At 51.8% G+C, this 22,414-nt stretch overlaps 2 protein-coding genes across 5 annotated transcripts; both read right to left on the minus strand.

Moving 5' to 3' along the window:
* Positions 1–16,846: 16,846 nt before the first annotated feature.
* LOC122389496 (proline hydroxylase buaE-like) lies at positions 16,847–18,735 on the minus strand. Its single transcript, XM_043381612.1, has 2 exons — positions 18,399–18,735; positions 16,847–18,080 (listed from the first exon to the last, which is right to left on the minus strand). The coding sequence occupies exons 1-2, from the start codon at positions 18,433–18,435 to the stop codon at positions 17,167–17,169; spliced, it is 951 nt and encodes a 316-aa protein (XP_043237547.1). The 5' UTR covers positions 18,436–18,735; the 3' UTR covers positions 16,847–17,166.
* Positions 18,736–19,675: 940 nt separating this feature from the next.
* Positions 19,676–22,173, minus strand: LOC122389473 (dolichyl pyrophosphate Man9GlcNAc2 alpha-1,3-glucosyltransferase-like). 4 transcript variants are annotated; one of them, XM_043381597.1, is made up of 2 exons: positions 22,133–22,173; positions 19,676–21,794 (listed from the first exon to the last, which is right to left on the minus strand). In XM_043381597.1, exons 1-2 carry the CDS (start codon positions 22,133–22,135, stop codon positions 20,271–20,273), a joined length of 1,527 nt encoding a protein of 508 aa, XP_043237532.1. In that variant the 5' UTR covers positions 22,136–22,173; the 3' UTR covers positions 19,676–20,270. The 4 variants fall into 4 exon arrangements, with proteins under 4 accessions (XP_043237532.1, XP_043237516.1, XP_043237542.1 ...); XM_043381581.1 differs by having other exon boundaries at positions 22,121–22,166; XM_043381607.1 differs by having other exon boundaries at positions 22,099–22,156.
* Positions 22,174–22,414: the final 241 nt, after the last annotated feature.

The raw sequence follows: 22,414 nt of genomic DNA on the forward strand, positions 1-22,414 counted from the left end.
GACAACACTGGCGGATCCAGGGGGGGCCACGGGGGCCATGGCCCCCCCCAAAGGCCTAAAGTGGCCTGTTTGCCCCCCCCCCAAAAACGCTAGAAAAATTGCTAAGAAAATATACATTGATGGAGGTTTTTAGCCACTTGGTGAAGTAAAGCTTTCCACAGCATAATATGGAAGCAATATAGTAGCAGTGAGGGTCAGTCAAAAGTTGCGCGAGCGGAGTCGACCTTAAAAAAAAAGACTGTTGTTGGCACGTGTTTATGGCGCGGCAGCTGGTGGTTGGCGGTGTTTCGCGTGGTGTGGCATCACTGGCGGATCTGGGGGGGGGGAGGGGGGGCACGGGAGCCTGAGGTGCCCCTGACAAGCCCGTGGTGCCCTTGCTAGGCCTGTGGTGCCCCTGGACGCTGGCAGGCCTGTGGTACAGTCCACAGCAGAAGTAATGTGGGGTTTCAGTCATGGGTATGTTCTGCTTCTGAAGCTTAGGAACGATTAGCCAGACTACAATGAAACTTTGAATGTAGCTTATATGTATCGTCACCCTTGCAGCTGCAACTTTAGCTATTGACATCTTCTTTTCAATCACTTCGCATTAAACAATCGCCAGTCAAAGCCAACCGTTGAGTTTGGTAAAACCCTACATTACTTTAGCGGTGGGCTGTACCTCTGGCGGGCCTAGGGTGCCCCTGCTAGGCTGCTGATGCCCCTGGGACCTGACAGGACTGTGGTGCCCCTGACAAGCCTAAAGTGCCCCCAACAGGCCCGTGATGCCCCCGACAGGCCCAAGGTGCCCCTGCGTGATGCCGTGATGCCTGCGAGGCCGATGGTGCCCCCTGCGAGGCCGGTGGGGCCCCTGACAGGCCCATGGTGCCCCTGCTAGACCGGTGGTGCCCCTGGCAGGCCTGTGGTGCCCCTGCTAGGCCGCTGGTGCCCCTGGGCCCTGACAGGACTGTGGTGCCCCTGACAGGCCCAAGGTGCCCCTGCAAGGCCGGTGGTGCCCCTGTAAGGCCTGTGGTACCCCTGTTAGGCCTCTGGTGTCCCTGACAGGCCCATGGTGCCCCTGCGAGGCCGGCGGCGCCCCTGGCAGGTCTCTGGTGTCCCTGACAGACCTGGGGTGCCCCTGACAAGCCTGTGGGGCCCCTCACAGGCCCGTGGTGCCCTTGCTAGGCCTGTGGTGCCCCTGGCGGGCTGGTGGTGCCCCTACTAGGCCGGTGGTGCCCCTGACAGGCCTGTGGTGCGGGGGTCATGACCCATGTGGCCTCCCTTGGATCTGCCACTGATGCATAATATATTGATTTGTAAAGGCGTTATGGCTTATGCAATATGCAATTGCAGGCACTTGGTATCCCTCACTTATCCCTCATTGGGGCTCTGGCGGGCTCCTGAGGGCCCACGTCTATCTCCGGGAGCCCATATAGACAGGCTCCTTTGGGTCCTTTCAGTACACTATAGCATAAGAGGTCTCCATGCGAGTCCTATACATACATCTGAGGGCGTACCCTGATGTCTGAGGTACCCAACTGCAGCTCCAATGGTCTCTTCTTACACTGGCGGATCCAGGGAGGGGGCATTTAGGGCCATGCCCCCTTCCCAGAGGCCTAAAGTGGCCCGTTTTCCCCCTCCCCCAAACGATAATGAAACATAGTTCAATCAGGGCGTGGCCCAGGAGTCGAGTTAGACAGGGCTGTTTTACCACCTCCCGGCCCGCAAAGGGACCCAAGCACTGACTCGAAGCGGGTTAAAGAGACCCTCCCACCTTCAAAAAAGTTAATGAATTGGCATGAAAGTGATGTCGCTAGGTTCAGAAAGGGCGAAAACGAATATCTACCAAATTTTATCGAAAAATATTCACCGGTTTTCAAGAGATTAGACTTTTATTTTTGTTTACTTTTTGGGATATCCGCTGCTGTTCCTAGCGACTTTATTTGAAAGTGCGGCATTTGTTGCGCGCAAAGCAGCCTATACCACCGCATGCTACCAAACGTTTTAGTAAAATATTCAAAAATCATTAGATCTCCGCTGACGTCACACATTCAGAGGGGTATCCAAAAGCATTAGCCCCTCTGAATCAAAATGCTGCAATTTTGAAATTCAATATTTCCGATTTAAAGGGACCCTCCCACCTTCAAAAAAGTTAATGAATTGGCATAAAAGTGATGTAGCGTGAATCACAAAGAGCGAAAATGAACATCTACCAAATTTTACCGGAAAATATTCACCCGTTTTCGAGATATAAGACTTTTATTTTTGTTTACTTTTTGGGAAATCCGCTGTTTCTATGACGTCACATAAAGGTTTTCTTTACGTCGGCATTTGGAAGCAATAGTTTGGTATCAAAGTGCGACAAATATTGCGCGAATGATGCGTTTATCTTATCAAGGTCAATATATGATGGCCAATGAAGGATTCCAGGACAATTCTTCTTATGGCATTTCTTCGTATCGCAATTCTTCGTCTGCAAATCTTCGTCAGGGCATTTATTCGTATCGCATTACTTTGTCTCGCATCAGGGTATATGAAAATCGGCTCGCATTTCTTCTTCAACGCAAATATATGCAAGAGTAAGCATTGAGGGACAAATAAATGCACCGACGAAGATTTGTAGACGAAGAAATGCGGACGAAAAATTGTGCTACGAAGAAATGTCATGCGAGGATTTGTTCGGGTACCATGACATTTATGTGATTTCAAAGTCAAGGTTCACAGCTGATTTGCTAAATCAAGCCAAGAATCCAAACTATCAAAAAACTATAAATATTTGTTTGTCTGTCACAGAGGTCTCAAGCGATATAAGGTTTACATATGTTGAATCAAAAATCTACTGCCACAACTCACATCTCCTGCCTTAGTTTATCATTGTTGTTTTAACTTGCTTTCAAGAGAAACGGAAGCCAGTATCTGATATCACTTCAGATGATTGTTTCAAGATCTGAGTTCAAATGGAAATAAAAGCAAGATCAAGATGAAACAGGGATTATTGCTGTTAAAGTAGTTTGGCCATGATACAACAAGCACATAAATCATTAGCCAAATCAAATACTGGTTGGTTTGTCAAGATGTTTGTTGTCTGTCGTCTGTCGAGCTGCTATGAACACTGAACGCTCTCACTCTTACTTTGAAGAGAGTAGTTTAAGTTGAATGGTAGTGAGCTGTAATTAGACAAAGCAGCTATTCAGTGCTCACATCAAGCCAGGCTAGGAAATGGCATCAACTGTGGTGGGAGGAAGCAGGTTCGGCAGCCCTATATGTTGTAAACTTCTGTTGTGTCTTGTGTTTGATCAACTGATGTTTTCTGCTGTTTTGTGCAGTGATAGTAGCAGGTAACTGCATGCTTGTCAAATTATGTGAATAAACGAATTCATAACATTGCATTTTTCTCTCCATGCAAGGAACAAGTAAGATGTTGTAGAAAATGTAATAGAGGGCTGCATTGCTGATTTTGCACTTTATCAGAGCTTTATTTAGAATTGCTTTCCTGAAAGCTACACACAGACCACAGTACTGAAATTCACAATGTCATAGCTTTTGGCAGAAAAAAAGAAAAGACTTACCTAGGTAAAATTGGCTGAAAGTATGGCAGAGCAGGTCTTGATGCGTATGCCCATCCGTGTGCTTGCCGAAGCCGAACTGACTGCAACACATTAACTCTGACCCACCATGGTGGCTGGCATATCCTGAACTTTCACCACTCTAAACAAGACAACTTTCAGCCCTCAGCATTGTATTAAAACACTGTACATGACACTCAAAATTTGTTTCAGTGCCATCCACGGACAACATCAGTCGCCATTCACCAGGCCAGTAAAAACAGAATAGATAATAGCTTCAAACCCATGTAGTCAGAGTTACTAGGTCTGCACCTCAAAACAAAATCCAGGTGACATTCACCACGCCAGTAAAAAACAGGTACTTAGGTAACGTAACAGCTTCAAATCTGGTAACATGTTGGTCGGACTTTACACTACCATATTTACATGGAATAATATGATACCAAACAATAGTGCAACCATTCTGGATAACAAAAGTGTATGATAAAATTAATTTAGAAAACTTTGGCAGCATGATTTACGAGCACAGGCAGCCTGGCAGGTGTTACCTACCAGCCTTCTCAATGCTCGTAAAACCAACATTGTGGTTTTGATTTTTCCTTACATGATAACACACTTGGCTGCAATGGCACATTTAATTTAATACTGTGAAAAGACCAGTTATAACCACTTCACAAGCACAATTGCACCTCATGCCGACATCCTTTACCAAAGACAGTCAGCAGCGTCTTTCGTCAAAACTGGATGATCAATCCCCTTTCAACTGTTAACATCAAAAATATTTCTTCATGGTGTGATCTCCATATGGAAACCTTGCAGGAAAAGAATTAATGTCAATTGTCAGCTCTTCAAAATTTCTTTGGACTTTAACTTGGAGTACCATATCCAGTTTGCTTTGATATTTTGTTTTTTATTCCATGTTGAAGTTGAACACCAAGCTCCAGATATAGCAGGCAGCTTGATCATCTTCGGCCTTGGTATAATATCAGTCCAAGTTCCAGTGGTGGGTATCTTCTAATATTCAAATTAAAATGAAAAGCAATAGGCTTTCTCAGCGCCGACGACACGGATTTCACGTTGATAACAAAGGGAGCTCAAGGTCAGCAAAACTCGGGTTCAAGGAATGGCGGGCGTTGAAATGACTGCTGACGTCATCAAGAAACCGCTAATGGTTAAGAGATAGGGACTAAGCTGGTCCCACCCTGCAAGTAAAGGGAAGAAATTTCTTGAACACCATAAAGCTGCGGGGGTTGCGACCAGGATAAATGGTGGTTTCTGAGCCTGGCCGCAAACTTGGCTATCTCAACTCAAAACTAATGTTAAGGTGGGATGGTCCCTTTAAAGGAAATAGTTCACTTTCACGAAATTATTTTTTTTGCAATGGATTTATGATTTTTTATGTTCAAAATGATCAGCAAAGAAAATAAAACCTATTTATAACAAAAGATTATTTTCTATATTTTGATATAAGAAGAACTTTTCAGTTTCTGTAAGGCACAGGCGATCCAGTATGAAAAGAGCATGGGTTCCGAAAATTATTCAGAAACTAGAGAAATTATCGCGGCCACCGGCATTTGGGCGATCTGCTGCTGCTGAATGTCCTTATTGATCAGTACGAGAATTTCTCTTGAGTTCTCGTAGATAATTTCACTAGTTTCTGAAGAATTTTCGGGACCCATGCTCTTTTCATACTGGATGCGAATATATGCAAGGCACACATCCTGGGACGAGAAATAGAATATCTTTGCCTAGGGTGATCGTTGGGCTGTAAAAGCTCCTGATTTATGCTCGTCTCAGCCCAAGCTACGGAACTGCTATTCCAGTTCAAAACCCATGTTAAAAAGTGAACTATTTCCTTTAAGGCATTTCTCGATGTTGTGAGTGCGTGCCGAAACCGGTAATTGTGAGCCAGGGACCCCATTTTGGCTATCTCAGCTCAAATCTAATGTTAAGGTGGGAGGGTCCCTTTAACTGGTCGATAAAAACAATGGTAAGTGTTTACAAAGTAATATAAAGGCATGGGTCGGGTGGGCTACCATTTATATATTTTTCTTTTTAGTTAAAAAAAAATCATAGTGTCAGGGCTGTGACGAAAAATAAGTGGCCTAAATCCGATGAGAAAACAGGATTTGGGGGTACCCTAGGTTTGGCTCCTGCATGAGTTGGCCCCCCCCCCCCCCCCCAAAACGCAAGCCTGGATCCGCCAGTGAGCGACAACCTGGATCATTTTCACAGAAAAGTGTCCAATATGAAGCTGCAAACAAATGCCGTTCTAGCACACGTTCACGGGGCGGTGCCTTGCTGTTACTACCCGGGAGTCCCGCGGTCCGGCAGCCAGCGGCGTATTTAGAAAATCGCGAAGGGGGGGGCCAAGGGTTTGGAGGGCGCCACCTCACCCAAGGAGGGCGCCATACGGTCGCGAGATAAAAAATCGCTCAGTGGGGGTTGGGGGGTTGGGAGGCGTTTTTTACCATGCCACCAGTTTTTTTTTTTTGCGTAACCTCGTATAGGTCGTGCTGCATTGATTTTGCATCGTGTGTATTCTTTATACTCCAGGTCACAAAAGGTCAAGTGTTCTTGAAATGCTGCGCCGAAGGCGCGCGAAATTTTTGAAAACAACCTTTTCCTCCGCTTTTTTAGGCACGCCTTTTATACGATCACTGTTCAAAGCTCCTCTCGCTCTTTTACCAAATTTGAAGGTGTAAAAAATACCTAAGGTTTGGTCGGGCCGCGCTGCCACACAAACTGTACAGAAAGCTTGGCTCATGGGTGTCGATGTATAAAAGTTTATTGGCGGTGGCATATCTACGCACCAGATCACCGTATCGGATTGATACCGGAGCGCGAGATGCGTAAACATCATCCAAATTACCTCAGACCAGCCTTCATAGCCTTCTCACAGATGCATACAGTGTACCCACATAACCAGTTTCAATCACCGAAACTTCAGATGCCTGCTGTTGCGCCCGAACCTGTTGACAATACTTAATCGTAATCCATATAGATGCCATGATGCACGTAAAGTAGGATCAATCCCAAAGACGTGTTTTATGCATCGTAGAGCGTAGATAGTTTTGGTAGGTATAGATACTTCATTCATTGTGCTGAATGCACGTTCATTTGTGGCAGTTTTCACAGGCAAGACATCAACTATGTGCAATAGAACGACTAAGTTGAAAAACATGCCAAAGGAGTAAATAAATGATAGGAGGGCAGCGATCAACGGATGATGCCAATAGGTAGAAGGGCTGCGATCCACAGGAGGGCACTAATAGGTAGAAGAGCCCCGATCAACATCCCGAGTTTCGACAGTAGGGCACCGATAGGTAGGAAGTTGGCGAGCAGCAGGAGGGCGCCAATGGATAGAAGGGCAGCGATCAACAGGAGGGCACCAATAGGTAGGAGGGCGCCGATCAACAATCAACAGGAGGGCGCCACCAGGTAAGAGGGTGGCGATGAACAGGAGAGCACCAATAGGAGGGTGGCGATCAACAAGAGGTCGCTAATAGGTGGGAGGGCGGTCATCAACTGGAAGTCGCCAATGAGCGGAAGGGTGACGATTAAAATGGGGGTGGCAATGGTGAGGAGGGCGCCTTTGCTCAAGAGGATGACATGAACAGGAGGGCGTCTGTGCGGAGGGCGCTGGTCAACAGGAAGGTGCCAGTGGATAGGAGGGCGGTGATCAACAGGAGGGTGCCAGTGGTTAGGAGGGCGGCGATCTACACGAGGGCGCCAATAGGAGAAGGGCCCCGATTAACATTCAACAGGAAGGACTAGGGAACCAATAGGTAGGAGGGCGGCACTGAACAAGAGGGTGCCAAATGGGAGAAAGGCGGCCTTCAAAATTTCACATGAGGGCGCAATAGGTAGGAGAGCGCCAATAATTATGAGGACGCCGATCAGCAGAAGGGCGGCAATGTGTAGCAGGGTGGCGACCTACAGGAGGGCGCCTTCGGGTGAGAGGGCGCTTATTTACAGGACAGCGGCTTACATAGGCGACCACCGTTACGCTTAGAGAGCTACAGCCTACAAATGTGGTTGGAGGGCGCCCGAGGGAGCCCTCCAACCGTATTTGGAGGGCGTATTTGGGATGGGCGCCCTCCGAGGGCGCCCTCCATCCGTATTTCCCTGTAAACACATTCGCGATTGGAGGGCGCCCTCCAGTCGCGATTGTTTTTCGATTCGATTATATCACAATTGCATTTGCGATTGGAGGGCGCCTTCGGCGCCCTCCAATCGCAAAGGGCGCCTTCGGCGCCCAAGGGGGGGGGGCCATGGCCCAGTGGCCCCCCCCCTGCCTACGCCCCTGCCGGCAGCCCGTGCTGCTGTGGACAGCAGGGGGCGGCCCGGCGGGCACCCTGAGGGGCTATAGTGAGGGGGCGCGCACGGTTAAAGGACGGCGGGTCGGCCGGCCATTCTCGCCCAGCGCAGGGCAGCTGCAGCAGCAATTATCTACCGCCGCACGAGCTGTCTTTGACAGCCGGCCAACTTCCCGAGGCGTTACGGCCGGTTTTGCCTGTAATTCTTCGAGATGAGTTTGTGCCAGACAATTGTTTACCAAAAGAAGAACTTTACTAGACAGCTTGATGACCAAAATGTGGCGTATTGTAATGTGTAGTGTCCTGAGACGTGCTGTCATCACTGGCGGATCCTGGGGGGGGTCCACGGGGTCATGACCCCCCCCAAAAGGTCTGAGAGGGTCATTTGACCCCCCCCAAAAGCCGAAGACCTAAATGCGCTATAGACGCCGTCTTGCATGCTCAAAATCACCTGTCAAACACTTCTGAGCTAATACCTTTGTTTTTCTGGATCGTGTTGCGTGAAAAGGCGTATTGAAGACCAGAATCTTACTCGTTTTTGTCTCAACCGTGCGAGCACCAGGGGATGATCCAGGAAAACTCCAAGGGGATGGTCATGAATTTAATTCGTGGTGCCCCTACCTATACGCAAAATTAAAAACTCAACGGATTTCGGTCACTTAATTTTGGTGATGTCCTATTTTCATTTTTTATTTTGTTTGTTTTATTTTTAGTGCCCCTGGGCCCTGGCAGGTCAAAATCACGTCTGAGGCGAAAGAAATTCACGGGAATCCCAAAAATCACGTCAGGACATTCAGGGCCCTCTGACCAGCCTGACAGCTAGGGCCCTTCTTACTTCCTGGGGCCTCCAGTGAATAACCGCTAGTGTCTGTGTCTGACCGCTAGGGCCCCTCTGACTCCTCAGTAGGTAGGAGGCCCTCTGTAGAGGAGGTCCTCTGTAGAAAAGAGGCCCTCAGTAGAGAGGAGGCCCCCTGTAGAGAGGAGACCCCTTTAAAGAGGAGGCCCTCTGTAGAGAGGAGACCTGCTGTAGAGAGAAGGCTCTATGTAGAGAGGAGGCCCTGTGTAGAGAGGAGGCCCTCTGTGGAAAGGAGACCGCCTGAATGCAGAAGGCCCTCTGAAGAGTGGAGACCCGCTGTAGAGAAGAGGCCCTCTGAAGAAAGGAGGCCCTCTGTAGAGAAGAGGCCCTCTGAAGAGAGGAGGCCCTTTGCAGAGATGAGGTCCTCTGGCTCTTTGAAGAGAGGAGGCCCTCTGTAAAGGAGGCCCTCTTAAAGGGAGAGACCCTCAGTAGAGAGGAAGCCCTCTGTAGAGAGGAGGCCCTGTAGCTTCTGTAGTTAAGAGGCCCTGTGAAAAGAGGAGGCCCGCAGTAGAGATCGGTGGTCCTCTGTAGAGAGGAGGCCCCCTCTGTGTTTTGACAAATGTTTTTGCAAATTTTTCGCGGCGCTTCGCGCCGCCGATTTATGTACATACGTACAGGTCAATACGAAATCTTGACTGTAATTACATAAACCAACCGTGTCAAATTGAATCAGAATTCATATGTGTGCTGTAAAGGAACTCCGGCTTGTACTGCAATGCTGAAAGGGTGGTAAAATTTGTGTTTTGGAGCTGTGTTTCGACACATTCTTTTGCAAATTTTCTCGGCGCTTCGCGCCGCCGATTTATACACCAATCAATAAGAGAGAAATAACAGTGACTGTAATAACACCAACCGTGTCAAATTGAATCGGAATTCATATGTGTACTGTGAAGGAACTCCGGCTTGTACTAGCATGCTAAAAAGGTTGTAATATTTGTGTTTTAGAGCTGTGTTTTGACAACTTTTTTTTGCAAATTTTTGCGGCGCTTCGCGCCGCCGATTCATACACAGGTCAATAAGAGAGATCGTGACTGTATGCTACTATTTACTAATGCATTAGGCTAAAAGTGAGGTAACTATATCTACTTCTGGGTTTTTAAGTCGGTCGACCCGCCTCCCCCCCCCCCAGTAAAAAATCCGTGGCGACGCTCCTATATAGGTGGGTTTCACTAACTAAAACTACTGAGCCGAGTGACTTACGATAAAACTTCATCTTATAAACGACGAAGATCAAATGTCATTTTTTGATCTCGACATACTCGCTCCCTACCCCCCCCCCCCCCCCGGTCGTCAGAATTCATTCACCAGACCTGGTATGTCGGCCGACTGGTGACCCCCCCCAAAACGACCCCCTAGATCCGCCCTTGGCTGTCATCTAACGGCAGAAAAGCGAACTCGTGGTTGATGGCAAGTGAGGGCGCGGCAGCCAGACGGTTGTAGAGTTAGACACCCGAGCTAGGGTTGGTCAGTACTGTATATCTGACTATCTGACATTACTGAATACATATCATCGTCTTACGTTATCTGATATCTTAAGAACGTTACATGGTGTCAGAAGTTAACGTAACACAAAGGTGCCGACGATGCTGTCGAATCTTCGCCCACCGGCAGAGCTCGAGATTTCATCACCGCAATTAGCAACAAGATGGCGGACCTGGCGGCGTGAATGGGAGAATTACGCTGTGGCTGTCGAACTCGCTGGCAAGCCCCAGGCCGTCCAAGTGGCCGTTTTTCTCAACTGTGCAGGTGGTGAAGCACAAGAAGTCGCCTCTCATTTCTCTGGGTGGTCTGCAGAACAAGGGTTGGATGAGCTAGTGTCACGCTTCGAGGCGTTCTGTGTGCCCCGCCAGAATGTTGTCCGTGAACGGTACAATTTCTACACTCGCGGTCAGAAGCCAGACGAGTCGGTCAGCCAATATCTATCGGCCCTTCGATCTCTGGCAGCAACGTGTGATTTCCCAGACGGGGACAACATGCTAAGAGACAGAATATGCATCGGCCTCCGTGACCAGAAAATACAAGCAGCGCTGCTGAAGCGAGCTGATTTGACCCTTCAGATGGCAATCGACATAGCGCTATCCGAAGAAGCCGCCAATCGTGATCTCAAGGTGTTTGGAACTGAGTCCCACAGTGAGCAAACAGACAACTTGGCCGCCGTCTCTGGACACAACCGGTCCCAACCGACCCGCAAGTGCAAGTTCTGCGGCCGTGATCACCCAATGGTTCGATCTCGCTGCCCTGCATGGGGCAAAGCCTGCCTCGTCTGCGGGCAGGCCAACCATTTCGCATGCAGTACTATCTGCGGCTCCCGGCGTCCCCCGCCCGGCTCTGGCGGGCGCGGACCAGTTCGCCAGCCAGCGGCCCGGCCGCTGTCTCTCGCCGCCACCGTGGGCGCCGCCGCCGCCGGCCGCGATCAGCTGACTGCGACTCCGCCAGCCGGCCGCGATCAGCTGACTGCGACTCCGCCAGCCGGCCAGCGCCGCGACCCGCCTCCCGGCGCGTCAGGTGCACATCAACATGAGCACTGGGACGTTTTGTCGACAGCTGGCCATTCCGGTGAGACACCCACAAAAGCACACAAAACTTTGACCGCCTCGGGAAAATCGGTAACGTTTCTGATAGATTCCGGCTCCGAGTGTGACGTGTTGACATGGACAGACTACGTGCGTATCACGGACGATCCACAGGGCGCATGTTTGAGACCGTGCCATACCGTTCTGCGCATGTATGACGGCGCTCTCGTGTCATGTGAGGGGAAACGGTCCCTGTGCTTTACTAATCCCGTGTCTCGGAGTAGGCACATCCTTCAGTGTAAAGTTGTGAACAGTGCTATCTCTTCCATACTGAGCCTGAACACGTCAGTCCAGCTGGGCCTGATTGACGTCCGCGACTGTGACCCACTGGACTATGTCCCTGCCCCGCCCCCGCCGGCCGTGACCCCAGGGGGTGACCTCGCTACCGAACCGGGTCATGGCCCTCCCGGAGCTCGTCCCTCGCCCGGGCCACCGCGGTCGGGGTGTGTGACTGACGGTCAGTCGCGCATCAAAGCTGAGTATCATGACGTGTTTGACAAAAGTAGCGTGGGACTTGTGGCGGACAACTATGAAATTGTGACAGATCCGTCCGCTATCCCGGTAGTGGAAGCTCCCCGCAGAGTGAGAGTGCACGTGCGTGAGAAACTTAAGAAAAAACTGGACGATCTCGAGACGCTAGGCGTCATTTCTCACATCACTGAGCCAACTGACTGGGTCTCAAATCCTGTGATAGTGGATAAACCGAACGGGGATATTCGCCTATGCATAGACCCCCGTTTCCTAAATCGAGCTGTGAGGAGAGAACACTATCCCACACCCACTGTGGACGAGGTAACCGCCCGGCTCACGGGAGCCAAAGTATTCAGTCTCGTGGATGCATCCTGTGCATTTTGGCAGATTGGGCTATCAGCTAGGTCGGCGCGCCTGTGCTGCTTCCACACGCCATTTGGACGCTATATCTGGAACAGGCTGCCATATGGCGTGAAGTGCAGCTCCGAAATTTGGCAGAGAATGATGCATGAGCTCATCAGGGGTCTTGAGGGTGTGGAGGTCATAGCTGATGATTTTGTAGTTTTTGGTCGCGGCAACACGCGTGCGCAGGCCGAACAGGATCATGACCGCAATCTAGCGGCATTTCTAGCCAGGGCACGTGAGAGGAACCTTCGTCTGAACCCGGATAAATTCAGGTACAAAGTGACAGAACTGAAATGGATGGGTCACGTCCTGTCGGCTGACGGCTTGAAACCAGACCCAGCTAAAGTGTCTGCGGTGCGTGACTATCCGCCCCCCACGGATGTGCCCAGTCTCAAACGCTTCCTGGGGATGGTCAGTTTTTTGGCCCGCTACATCCCCAACCTGTCACAGACTGTATCACCTCTCCGTCAGCTCACACAGGCCAGCTTCGACTGGTACTGGAGCCCCCAGTGTGAGACAGCATTCAAAACCATTCAGCAGCTGCTTACAACAGCGCCAGTGCTCAAATACTATGACCCACATGACGAGGCTACAGTGCAGTGCGATGCATCGAGCCATGGCCTCGGCGCTGTCCTTCTGCAGCGGGGAAACCCAGTCATGTACTGCTCGCGCTCCCTTACGGTAGCGGAGCGAGCCTACTCGCAAATTGAGAAGGAGCTATTGGCCATTACTTTTGCGCTCACTCGCCTGGACCAATATCTGTACGGTAGGCCAGTGACAGTCGAGACTGACCATAAGCCATTGGTCGCGATACACAACAAACCACTCAGTGACGCACCACTTCGCTTGCAGAGAATGCTTCTCACACTGCAGAGGTACAACTTTCACATTGTGTACCGACCAGGATCAGAGATTCCTGTTGCTGATGCGCTTAGTCGTGCTCCAACTCAGCAACCATCCTCACTGTTCGCAATGGAGACCGAATCCCTAGAGTTGTCCAGTGGGATCGCGGTGTCTCCAGAGCGTCTAGAAGCCATACGGGCCGCGTATCAGTCGGATCTGGTCCTCCCACGGGTCGTCAAACAGGTACTGGCAGGGTGGCCGAAGCATCGGCGCCAGTTGCCAGACGCACTCCGGCCGTATCATGGCTTTCATGACGAACTTTTCACACAGGACGGACTGCTGTACAAAGGCAGGTGTGTGGTCATTCCCAGCGCTCTTCAGCAGGACCTTATCTCGCGCCTGCACCGTACTCATATTGGTTTGTCATCGATACTGCGACTTGCTCGGCAGAACGTGTTTTGGATCGGAATGACCAGCCAGCTAAAAGAAGCGATTCTGAAGTGCCCAACCTGCCTAGCCCATCGCCCGGCTCAGACGGCCGAGCCGCTATTGTCGCATGAGGTCCCCTCCCGTCCATGGGCGAAACTGGGAACGGACATTTTTGAACTTAATGGGTCAATGTACCTCGTGCTGGTAGATTATTACTCCAACTTCATGGAGATTGACCGCCTGACTCGGACTACTGTGACACATGTGACCTCAGCTCTAGCGACCCAGTTCGCTCGCTATGGCATTCCAGAAACGCTGGTTAGTGACAACGGCCCACCGTTCAGCAGCTGTGAGTTCAAAGCATTTCTGCGTTCGCTGGATATTGATCATGTTACCTCCAGCCCAGGCTATCCGCAGTCGAATGGCAAGGCTGAGAACGCCGTGAAAACGGCGAAGAGTTTAATGCGTAAGGCTATCGCCTCCGGTGAAAACTTCCTTTGGGCGCTGATGACGTGGCGTAATTCGCCCAGTGAAGGGTCAGACATGTCGCCGGCACAGAAAATGTTTGGACGTGCCTGTCGGACGTTTTTGCCTACTCCCAGGTCAAACTTGCTTCCCGCGTACCCGACTCCTCTCCCGAGTGTTCTCGCTGACAATAAACTGCGCCAGGCGAAATATTACAATCGTCGGACGCAGCCCCTGACCCCTCTGGTCGTGGGTCAGCCCATTCGGATGCGCCTCCCTGGACAGCGCACATGGACCCCTGGCGTCTGTACAGGAATAGCTGGGCCGCGATCTTACTGGGTGCGCGTGAATGAAGTGACCTATCGTCGCAACCGCCGCCAGTTGTTAGCCACCAATGACCCTCTGCCTGTACAGAGTGATCACTCGGACCCAGACCTGCTCGGTCCGCCACGGGAACCCACCGCGTTACCAGAGCCGCCTCAGACTCCTCCCGTCGCCACCGGCACGGGCGTGCGCCCGCTCGTCGTCCCGCCCGTGCCTCCTGGCGAACCGTGGATGGATGTGCCGTCATCTCCTCCGCTCCCGCCGTCCCCCGTCCATGCGCCTTACGCACCACTGACCGGGGCAGGCTCACCGCCGGTCATAAGTCGCCGTCCCCAGCGCGAAAGGCGCCCGCCCGCCTATCTGTCCGATTACGTTAGATGAATCACTGTTCGCGTCAGTTCAGTTCGTGTTCACTGTTCTTGTCAGTTCGTGTCAATGCATGCTGGATGTGGCTGCATACTTATCAGCAAACGGTAGAATGACCAAGCGTCATGAGAGGTATGCAATGTAAATATTTTGTTGTGCTTTATACTGTTTTGCGATTACCAGTTGTGTTACAGTGCTCAGTCCTTCAGTGCCGCGGTATAGCTTCGTCGCACAGTAGCTTTGCGTAGCATTTGATGTGGTGCATTGCACATGTGTGTTCGTGTACGGACACCAGCATGTCCGTGATCTCGATATCTCATTGTCGCAGGAGAAGGGATGTGGCGTATTGTAATGTGTAGTGTCCTGAGACGTGCTGTCATCTAACGGCAGAAAAGCGAACTCGTGGTTGATGGCAAGTGAGGGCGCGGCAGCCAGACGGTTGTAGAGTTAGACACCCGAGCTAGGGTTGGTCAGTACTGTATATCTGACTATCTGACATTACTGAATACATATCATCGTCTTACGTTATCTGATATCTTAAGAACGTTACACAAAACAGCACCGCAGAGAAGCGATTGACCATTAAATCCGGATTTCTTTTGGGACCGTGTATATCACACCACGGTGAGATTTACACAATACCGGCCATTTGTGTAAATCACACCCACCCCGGTGTGATATACACAAAATCTACTACGTAGTGTAAATCACACCCGGGTGAGGAATACACAGAGAGGGCAGCTGTGTGTATATCTCACCACGATGTGACGTCATAGCAACGCTGAACGTCCATTGGTCAGAGCAGTGACTCTGCTCGCCCATTGGTCAGATCAGACTAAGCACTACGAATATTCCGGCGGGATTCCGGGCGTCCTCTCTCTCGAAATCACCTGACCGCCTGGCCTAGTGGTGAAGGTGCTTGCACCATGTTACGAATGTTGCGGGTTCGAGTCCCGTCGGTGCGGGCGCTTTTTCCCGCATTTTCGCTTTTCCTTGGTAGCGGTGGGTTCGCTGCCGACCGACAAGTTTAAAAGCACCAATACAATATGGAAAGCGACGTCTGAATGCTCGTGGCGAAGCGGTGCAGTGCCGAAGGCAATGCCTTAGGAGAGATTACAGGCAATGGTAAGTCAAATATTTTTAGGTTAAGTGGTTGTGTATCTGGCTTCAGGCCGAAGGCCTGAAGCCTGATGCACAACCACTTAACCTAAAAATATTTGACTTACCATTGCTTGCAATCTCTTCATGCGAGTACCTTCTTCCTCATCCACGGGTAGGCAAAAATCAGTAGGTCAGGTTAGGTTAGGTTAGGTTAGGTTAGGTTAGGTTAGGTTAGGTTAGGTTAGGTTAGGTTAGGTTAGGTTAGGTCAGGTCAGGTCAGGTCAGGTCAGGTCTAAGGTTTGGTTAAGTGTCTTGTTACCGTGCCTATTGTGTAAATCTCACCCAGGTGCTGCGTGGTTTGACACCCAGGTGTGATTTACCCACTACCGAGCACACAGTGTATATCACACCCTGGTGAGATTTACACATTGGCTAGGCCTACTGTGTAAATCACACCCAGGTGCTGCGTGGTTTGACACCCAGGTGTGATTTACACACTAGGAGCACATTGTGTGTATCACACCACGGTGTGATTTACGCATTTGCCGGGCCTACTGTGTAAATCACACCCAGCTGCTGCGTGGTCTGACACCCGGGTGTGATTTACACACTAGGAGCACATTGTGTATATCACACCCCGGTGTGATTTACGCATTGCCGGCCCACTGTGTAAATCACACTCCGCGTGGTGTGATATACACAGGAGTAGTGTATTGTGTAAATCACACCCGGGTGAGGTTTACACTACAGTGCGATGCATTATGTAAATCTCACCGTGGTGTGATATACACGCGTCCATTTCTTTTTGTCGATCGGATCCCGATCGACCCGTATACAATTCAGTTCAACTCGGGATTTTTTTAAAATCCGTATTTGTTTTAGAACGCTTATCATTACTTATCGTACCGACCGAATACGTTAAGTTAGAGGCAGTCATGACATTTACTACGCTCATTATTTCGCCGTTAAGATTGTGCAAGCCATATAACTTTTTATTTCGCTCAGTGCTTGAAATCGTGAAAAAAAAACTCGAAAAGAAAAACAAGCTACATATTTAATCTACTTCAGAGCTTCGCCCTTTGTTAATTGATACCTATCTACATTGAATGCACCGAACCCGCACCTCTGGTGCCTTGCCCCACCCGATTGATCCACTTATATGAAAGGGCACTGGTGACAGAAACAAAATTAGCACTGCCCTGTGCAAGACAAAGACGTATTGACCCAGTCATCATTAGGGCCCGATGTTGACGTCTACATAGATCACTGACCCACGTAGAGCGCTATCAGAATTGGGCCAGCAGTGTGATACACGATATGCGGTGTACTTTACCGAATTATGCATCGACCTAGCATTCGATACGAATCTTATGACGATGTATCCTGGGAGTGGGACTAAGTAAGTAGCATACCTTCGAATACATAATTACGATACAATGGTCAAAACAGCCGAGACGTCGCACGGTAATGCACTAGCCCTGTTTTGGTGCACTGGGGTTGGTGGCGTTGTATTTGTCGGCCAGGTACTGGCCAGCGTTGACCGGTTGGTACGTCTGGCTGTCGTCGGGCGGCGCCACGGTCACCTCGTCGTCCGGGTGGCTGAAGAACACCACGGAGAGGCGGCGGCAGCGGCGCGCGCGCTCCTCCGGCGGCACCAGCACCCGGTGTTTGGTGGCCACCACCTCTCCGCCGGTCCAGATCTCCATCAGGTCGCCGACATTGAGCAGCACGGCGCCGGGCACGGGCGGCGCCGGCACCCAGCGGCCAGCGCGGCTCAGCACCTCCAGGCCGCCGCACTGGTCCTGTAGTAGCAGCGTGACGCTGCCCCAGTCCGAGTGGGTGGCGCAGCGCACGGCGCCGACCGGCACCGCCCCCGGCACCGGAGGGTAGTGCACGGCGCGCAGCGTGGACCCGTTGGCAGCCCCCAGCTGTCGCCGGTGGGCAGTACTGAACAGACCCGGCCGGCTCAGAGCCACCTCCAGCGCACCCAGCACGCGCAGACTGAGTGCAGACAGCGCTGGCATCAGCGCGCTGACGTCAGCGCCGAACTGCGGCGCGTCGGCGGTCGGCAAGCCGCCGTCCGGCGTCCTCATGTCCCAGGACTCCTTGAGCTCGTGGACGGCGCCGTCAGCGGTCTCGGAACGCGACAGATCCTCCTCGGCGGGCGGCATGTAGCCGTTAGCGCCGGCCCGCACGAACCGGTGGTACTTGAGCTTGGTCTCCAGCGGCAGGTCGAAGAACCGCAGGCCGGTCTGGAACACGGAGCTGCGCAGCGACTCTGGCAGGTCGTGGTTCAGCAGGTACACGAACCCGATGCCGCGCAGGGCCGCCAGAATCCGCTCACCCAGCGCCAGACGACGGGCGTCGTCACTCAGCTCCCGCAGGTCTGCGAGATGAGACAAGTGTGACATAGAAGTTAGAACAAACGTAACACTAGAAAGGCACGCCTGAAAAATGACATAGCTAGATTCAATCCCTTTAAGGAGTTACGTTCGTCCCCGCGCTAGTACCGTGGACACTGAGATGAACGTGTTTTCAGTAATTTTGTGGGTACATTAGATGGCCGATACCATCGATAATATGAATTCACTTTATCTATACCGATGCCTATTACATAATCATTTGCACAGTTGACAATAATGCGAAACAGTTGGATGTTGGACAGTTGAAAATATTACAAATTATGCCGTCATCTGTCACTCACCTTCTGATTCCATGTCCAGAGTGGGGATCGACTCCATGATTTCCGAGATTGCGATTATCAGAAGCCCCTGATGAGATCTCCAGCCACTCCCGCCAGCTAGCACTCAGCACTGATGGTGCTGCGGATCTCACACACCCCTAGCAGATGACACGGACAATAGTTCACTCCGGGAGCCTTCTCCAGCCACAGACTCCGGGCAGTCCTCCGTCCCGTCACTCAGCGGATCGGGCGGACCCTGAACCGTCCGTGGGCCCTACCACAACAGACTGGACTGGCGACTGGGGTGAGCCGCGCACATCCGCAGGGTACGCGGGTGTTTACGGAATAAAGACGTATGTCAGACTCAGAGCAGCGCAGAGGGGTCTGGCCGGGCGAACTGGAGAACAGTTTGTAGTTAGATAAGAGCATACGAGTGCGCAGTGTGGACGACCCCGCGTATCCATGCGTGTACATGTGTGTTTGGGCTTGTTTATAAGAGCACCATATGGTTGTTTACTGTTTATGCATTCAAAAGGGCGAACTTGAGTGTCAGGCTGAACAAAGAGCATGCAAAGGAATGCGCAAAACGTATTTATGGTAATCTCTGACCGGTTCAAGAGCACACTGCGGCTTGCCGCTGCCTTCCCCCGACAATGCTCCTCACTTCCCTGCCACACGAGCGCAGATTCGAGCGCAATTTCCGCACCAATCCGACGTTCGCCGTCCCGTGGGGGCGACAAGTCCGACGCGCGACGAGCTTGTCCCCAGCATGTCGCTTTTTATGCCGACATTTATGCCGGCTCTATAACGCCGCATTATATAGAAACAATACGCTCATTGATCTGTGCCATCCCCGGGGAAGGGCATTGTTTCGCAGTGGGCGGTCCTGTGGTGTCCCGGGGAGGGGAAGACTCATGGCGCGACCGTCGCCGGCCGGCCTCGGCCTGGGTACGGGGAGTCACAGACTACGGACGACCAATACGGATAATGGCAGCGGCCGGCGACCCAGGCCGGTATTTGGCGACACACCTTCCCGGAATGCGACATGACAGGCCGCCCGCGGAGGTATACGAGCCGCACAAACTCGGCTGGGGCTCCCTCTTAAATTCAGCGTGACCAACGACTTCCTCGTTTCGCAATACATGATTGAAGACTCGTGCTTGCAGATGGTGATGAACATTGCACCAGACATTGCCAAGCTCGCATTGCAAAGTCACGAAAGTTGTTTGTTTGTAAGAACGGGTAAAGAACGGGAAAGGTGTTATCGCCCGGTAGACTGCCATCCAACGAAACGAGTCTGTTCTTCAAAAATATGTTTAATGGAAACCCACAAAACATCACAGCATTGTGCACCACAACACACCCGTGCCCGATCCCGTGTAAGCGTTAGGCCTTCGCCGTTGTCCTATTCCCAAACAATGTCAGTAATTGTACTGCACCACGTTAAACTATAGTCACGGAGAGGGATTTCCTAGTAGAAACCGGTACAGAAAAAAATCACTCAGACGTTGGTTCGTGTTCTGAGCAGTCAAGACACGAGTTTATCACCAGCTCAGCTCAGTCATCGTAAGGCACAATATGAAGTGACTGCCACTCGAACGTGATGTTATGACTTGTGTCCACTGTCCACCTCAACCACCTCGGTGGTTAGTTTAACGGTTCGGTGGGGTGTCACCTTATGACTTGCGCTGTCACTGGCCAACCCTGTCCGTTACGGCGTAACCCCTTAGCCACATCGATGCCAAAAAAATGTCTCGTGGCAAAACCAGTGTCAAGCCGAGGTCCCAAGTGCGAGCAACCCTTACAGTACCCCGGTCTTTTCCCTGATCATTAACAAACCCACAACCCCACTGCATTAGAAAATGATCATGTAACAAACACAGCCCCCATGCATTAGCAAACTTTAAACTTCTCATCGAAAAACTGGAACTGAATGAGATGATAGTACAGGAAAAACCCGGCAAAGTGTGCAAATGAGTAGAGTGAGACGAGCACCGGCCAGAGATCGGGGTAGCGCTCCGGCGGACTAACCGTCACAGAGGTCAGCGCCAGCACCGCGTACCCGGTCAGCGAGAGGTAGAGCGCCGGCACGGCCCAGCGCGAGCACGGGTCCGCCGGCGGGCCGCCGCTGGTCGTCGTCAGCCGCGAGCGCTGCTTGGGCGCCGCCGCGCGCCGGCCGGCGTCCAGCACCCCCGTGGCCATGTTGACGGCCACCGTGAAGAAGACGGTGGTGGCGACGGTGGCCAGCAGGAGGTCGTCCTTCAGCAGCAGCGGCAGCATGCTGAGTGTGGAGGCCAGTAGGAACCAGAGCGACGAGAGCGGATAGTCGGGGAACAGCATGGCGGCCGGCAGCGCCGCCAGCAGGATGCTCTTCTCGTGCACTTGGAACGAGAACAGGAAAAAGGTGAGCGCCGAGTTGAGCAGCGAGAGCAGCAGGTTGTGCGGCGTCGGGTCTGCCAGAAGCAGCAGGTTGGTCGGCAGCAGGAACAGCGCCGTCGTCGACAGGCACATGCTGGCGATAGCGGCCACGCTGTGCAGCTGCTTCACCTTGTACACCACCGACAGGCTGCACCAGAAGTTGGCCACCTTGTCCTCAAAGAGGCCCCGGTTGAAGGGGAACAGGCGCGCGCCCACCTCCACAGCCCGCTGCGCGTCCACCAGGAACGGCAGCCACACCAGTCCGAACGTCAGCACCGTGGCCGCGCCGATCTTGGCCAGCTTCCCGACCGAGGCGGCCCAGGTCCGCTGGCGCAGGCACGTGCCCAGCAGGTAGCAGAAGAACGGCAGCGCGTGGTACAGCTCCATCTGCTTGTAGTTAAGCGCCAGCGAGAAGAGCGCCGCGCCGGTGGCGTCTCGGCGGCCGAGCAGCGCGGCGGCGGCGGCCACCATCAGGCCCAGCGAGACGCCGTTGTACTGGAAGTGGCCGTGGTCGATGAGCAGCAGGCCCGGGTACAGCACCAGCACGGCCAGTACGGTGAGCGTGACGGCGCGGCTGCGGCGCAGCGCCACCGCGAACCACAGCGCCGCCGGCAGAAACACCAGCAGGTCGGCCACCAGCACCGTGGCGCGCATGAACAGCCGGTGCTCGGGCGTCTCCAGCCCGCGCGACGCATGCAGCGCCACAAAGCTGGGGTCGACCCTGGCCGCCACGGCGCCGCACAGGTAGCTGTGGTAGGCCGTCAGTGGCGGGTAGTCGAGGCCCCAGTAGAGCAGGTCGTTGTCGGTGGTGTTGCGGTACCAGTCAGCCAGCGGCAGGTTGTGGGTCACCTCCATCCAGTGCCGCTGCGCCTCGTAGTCGCCAAACATGGGAGGCTTCCGCTGACCAGAGTGGGGGTGAAGGGACACCGCCCACCGCAGCAGCAGGCCCAGGCCCAGCACGAGCAGGTACCGGCTGTCCATTTTCAATGCTCTTTGAACCTGAAAAAAGAGAGCAGCCTGGTTTCTAATTTGGTCATTCAATAGCAGAATTATAGATAGATAAAAACTCCTAGAACAAATATGTCCTTCCTTTTAGTTGTTGTTTCATTTCTTCTCGTTATTTCTCATTTATTATATCTTTTAACACACTGAACATTTTTCAGCAAATTATTTCGTGTGAGCTATATTGAGATTCCCTTTGCGATAACTCAAGGCATTATTCTGCAATCCTGTCACTTTTCCAAGTTCATCACATAAAAGGTGAAAAGCTACGGAGCTCTAAACGTGAACGACACACCAGCACCCGCAACCGCCATCAAACCCACAGCAATTATCACCATAAGGCCAAGGTATATAAAAACACTGCATATAAACAACAAAAAGCAAAGTGCGTCATATTCGTAAGACCGGTAGGAATTGTCTTATTTTACAGCATTGCGGAAAATAGCTGCGCGAGACTAGCGGTTGTTCGGTTCCTAATACAAAAGAAAATTGTTATTTTTCAAAACTGTTTTTATGCAAAAAAAGTGTTTATTTTTTTAAATTTTTGAAAAATAAAAAGATATAATTTACTTAATTTCGCAATGTATTTTTATTGCAAAATATCAAGAAAGATCATA

The sequence above is a fragment of the Amphibalanus amphitrite genome, unplaced genomic scaffold, assembly GCF_019059575.1.
Source record: "Amphibalanus amphitrite isolate SeventyFive unplaced genomic scaffold, NRLGWU_Aamphi_draft 000019F_arrow, whole genome shotgun sequence".
In the NCBI taxonomy this organism is placed as follows: domain Eukaryota; kingdom Metazoa; phylum Arthropoda; class Thecostraca; order Balanomorpha; family Balanidae; genus Amphibalanus; species Amphibalanus amphitrite.

Excerpts from the sequence above, each read along its gene's own strand:
- LOC122389496 (XM_043381612.1), bottom strand. The coding sequence starts at position 18,435 with ATGGAGTCGATCCCCACTCTGGACATGGAATCAGAAG. Across the intron at positions 18,081-18,398 it reads TCTGGACATGGAATCAGAAG|ACCTGCGGGAGCTGAGTGAC; the intron begins GTGAGTGACAGA and ends CTCATCTCGCAG.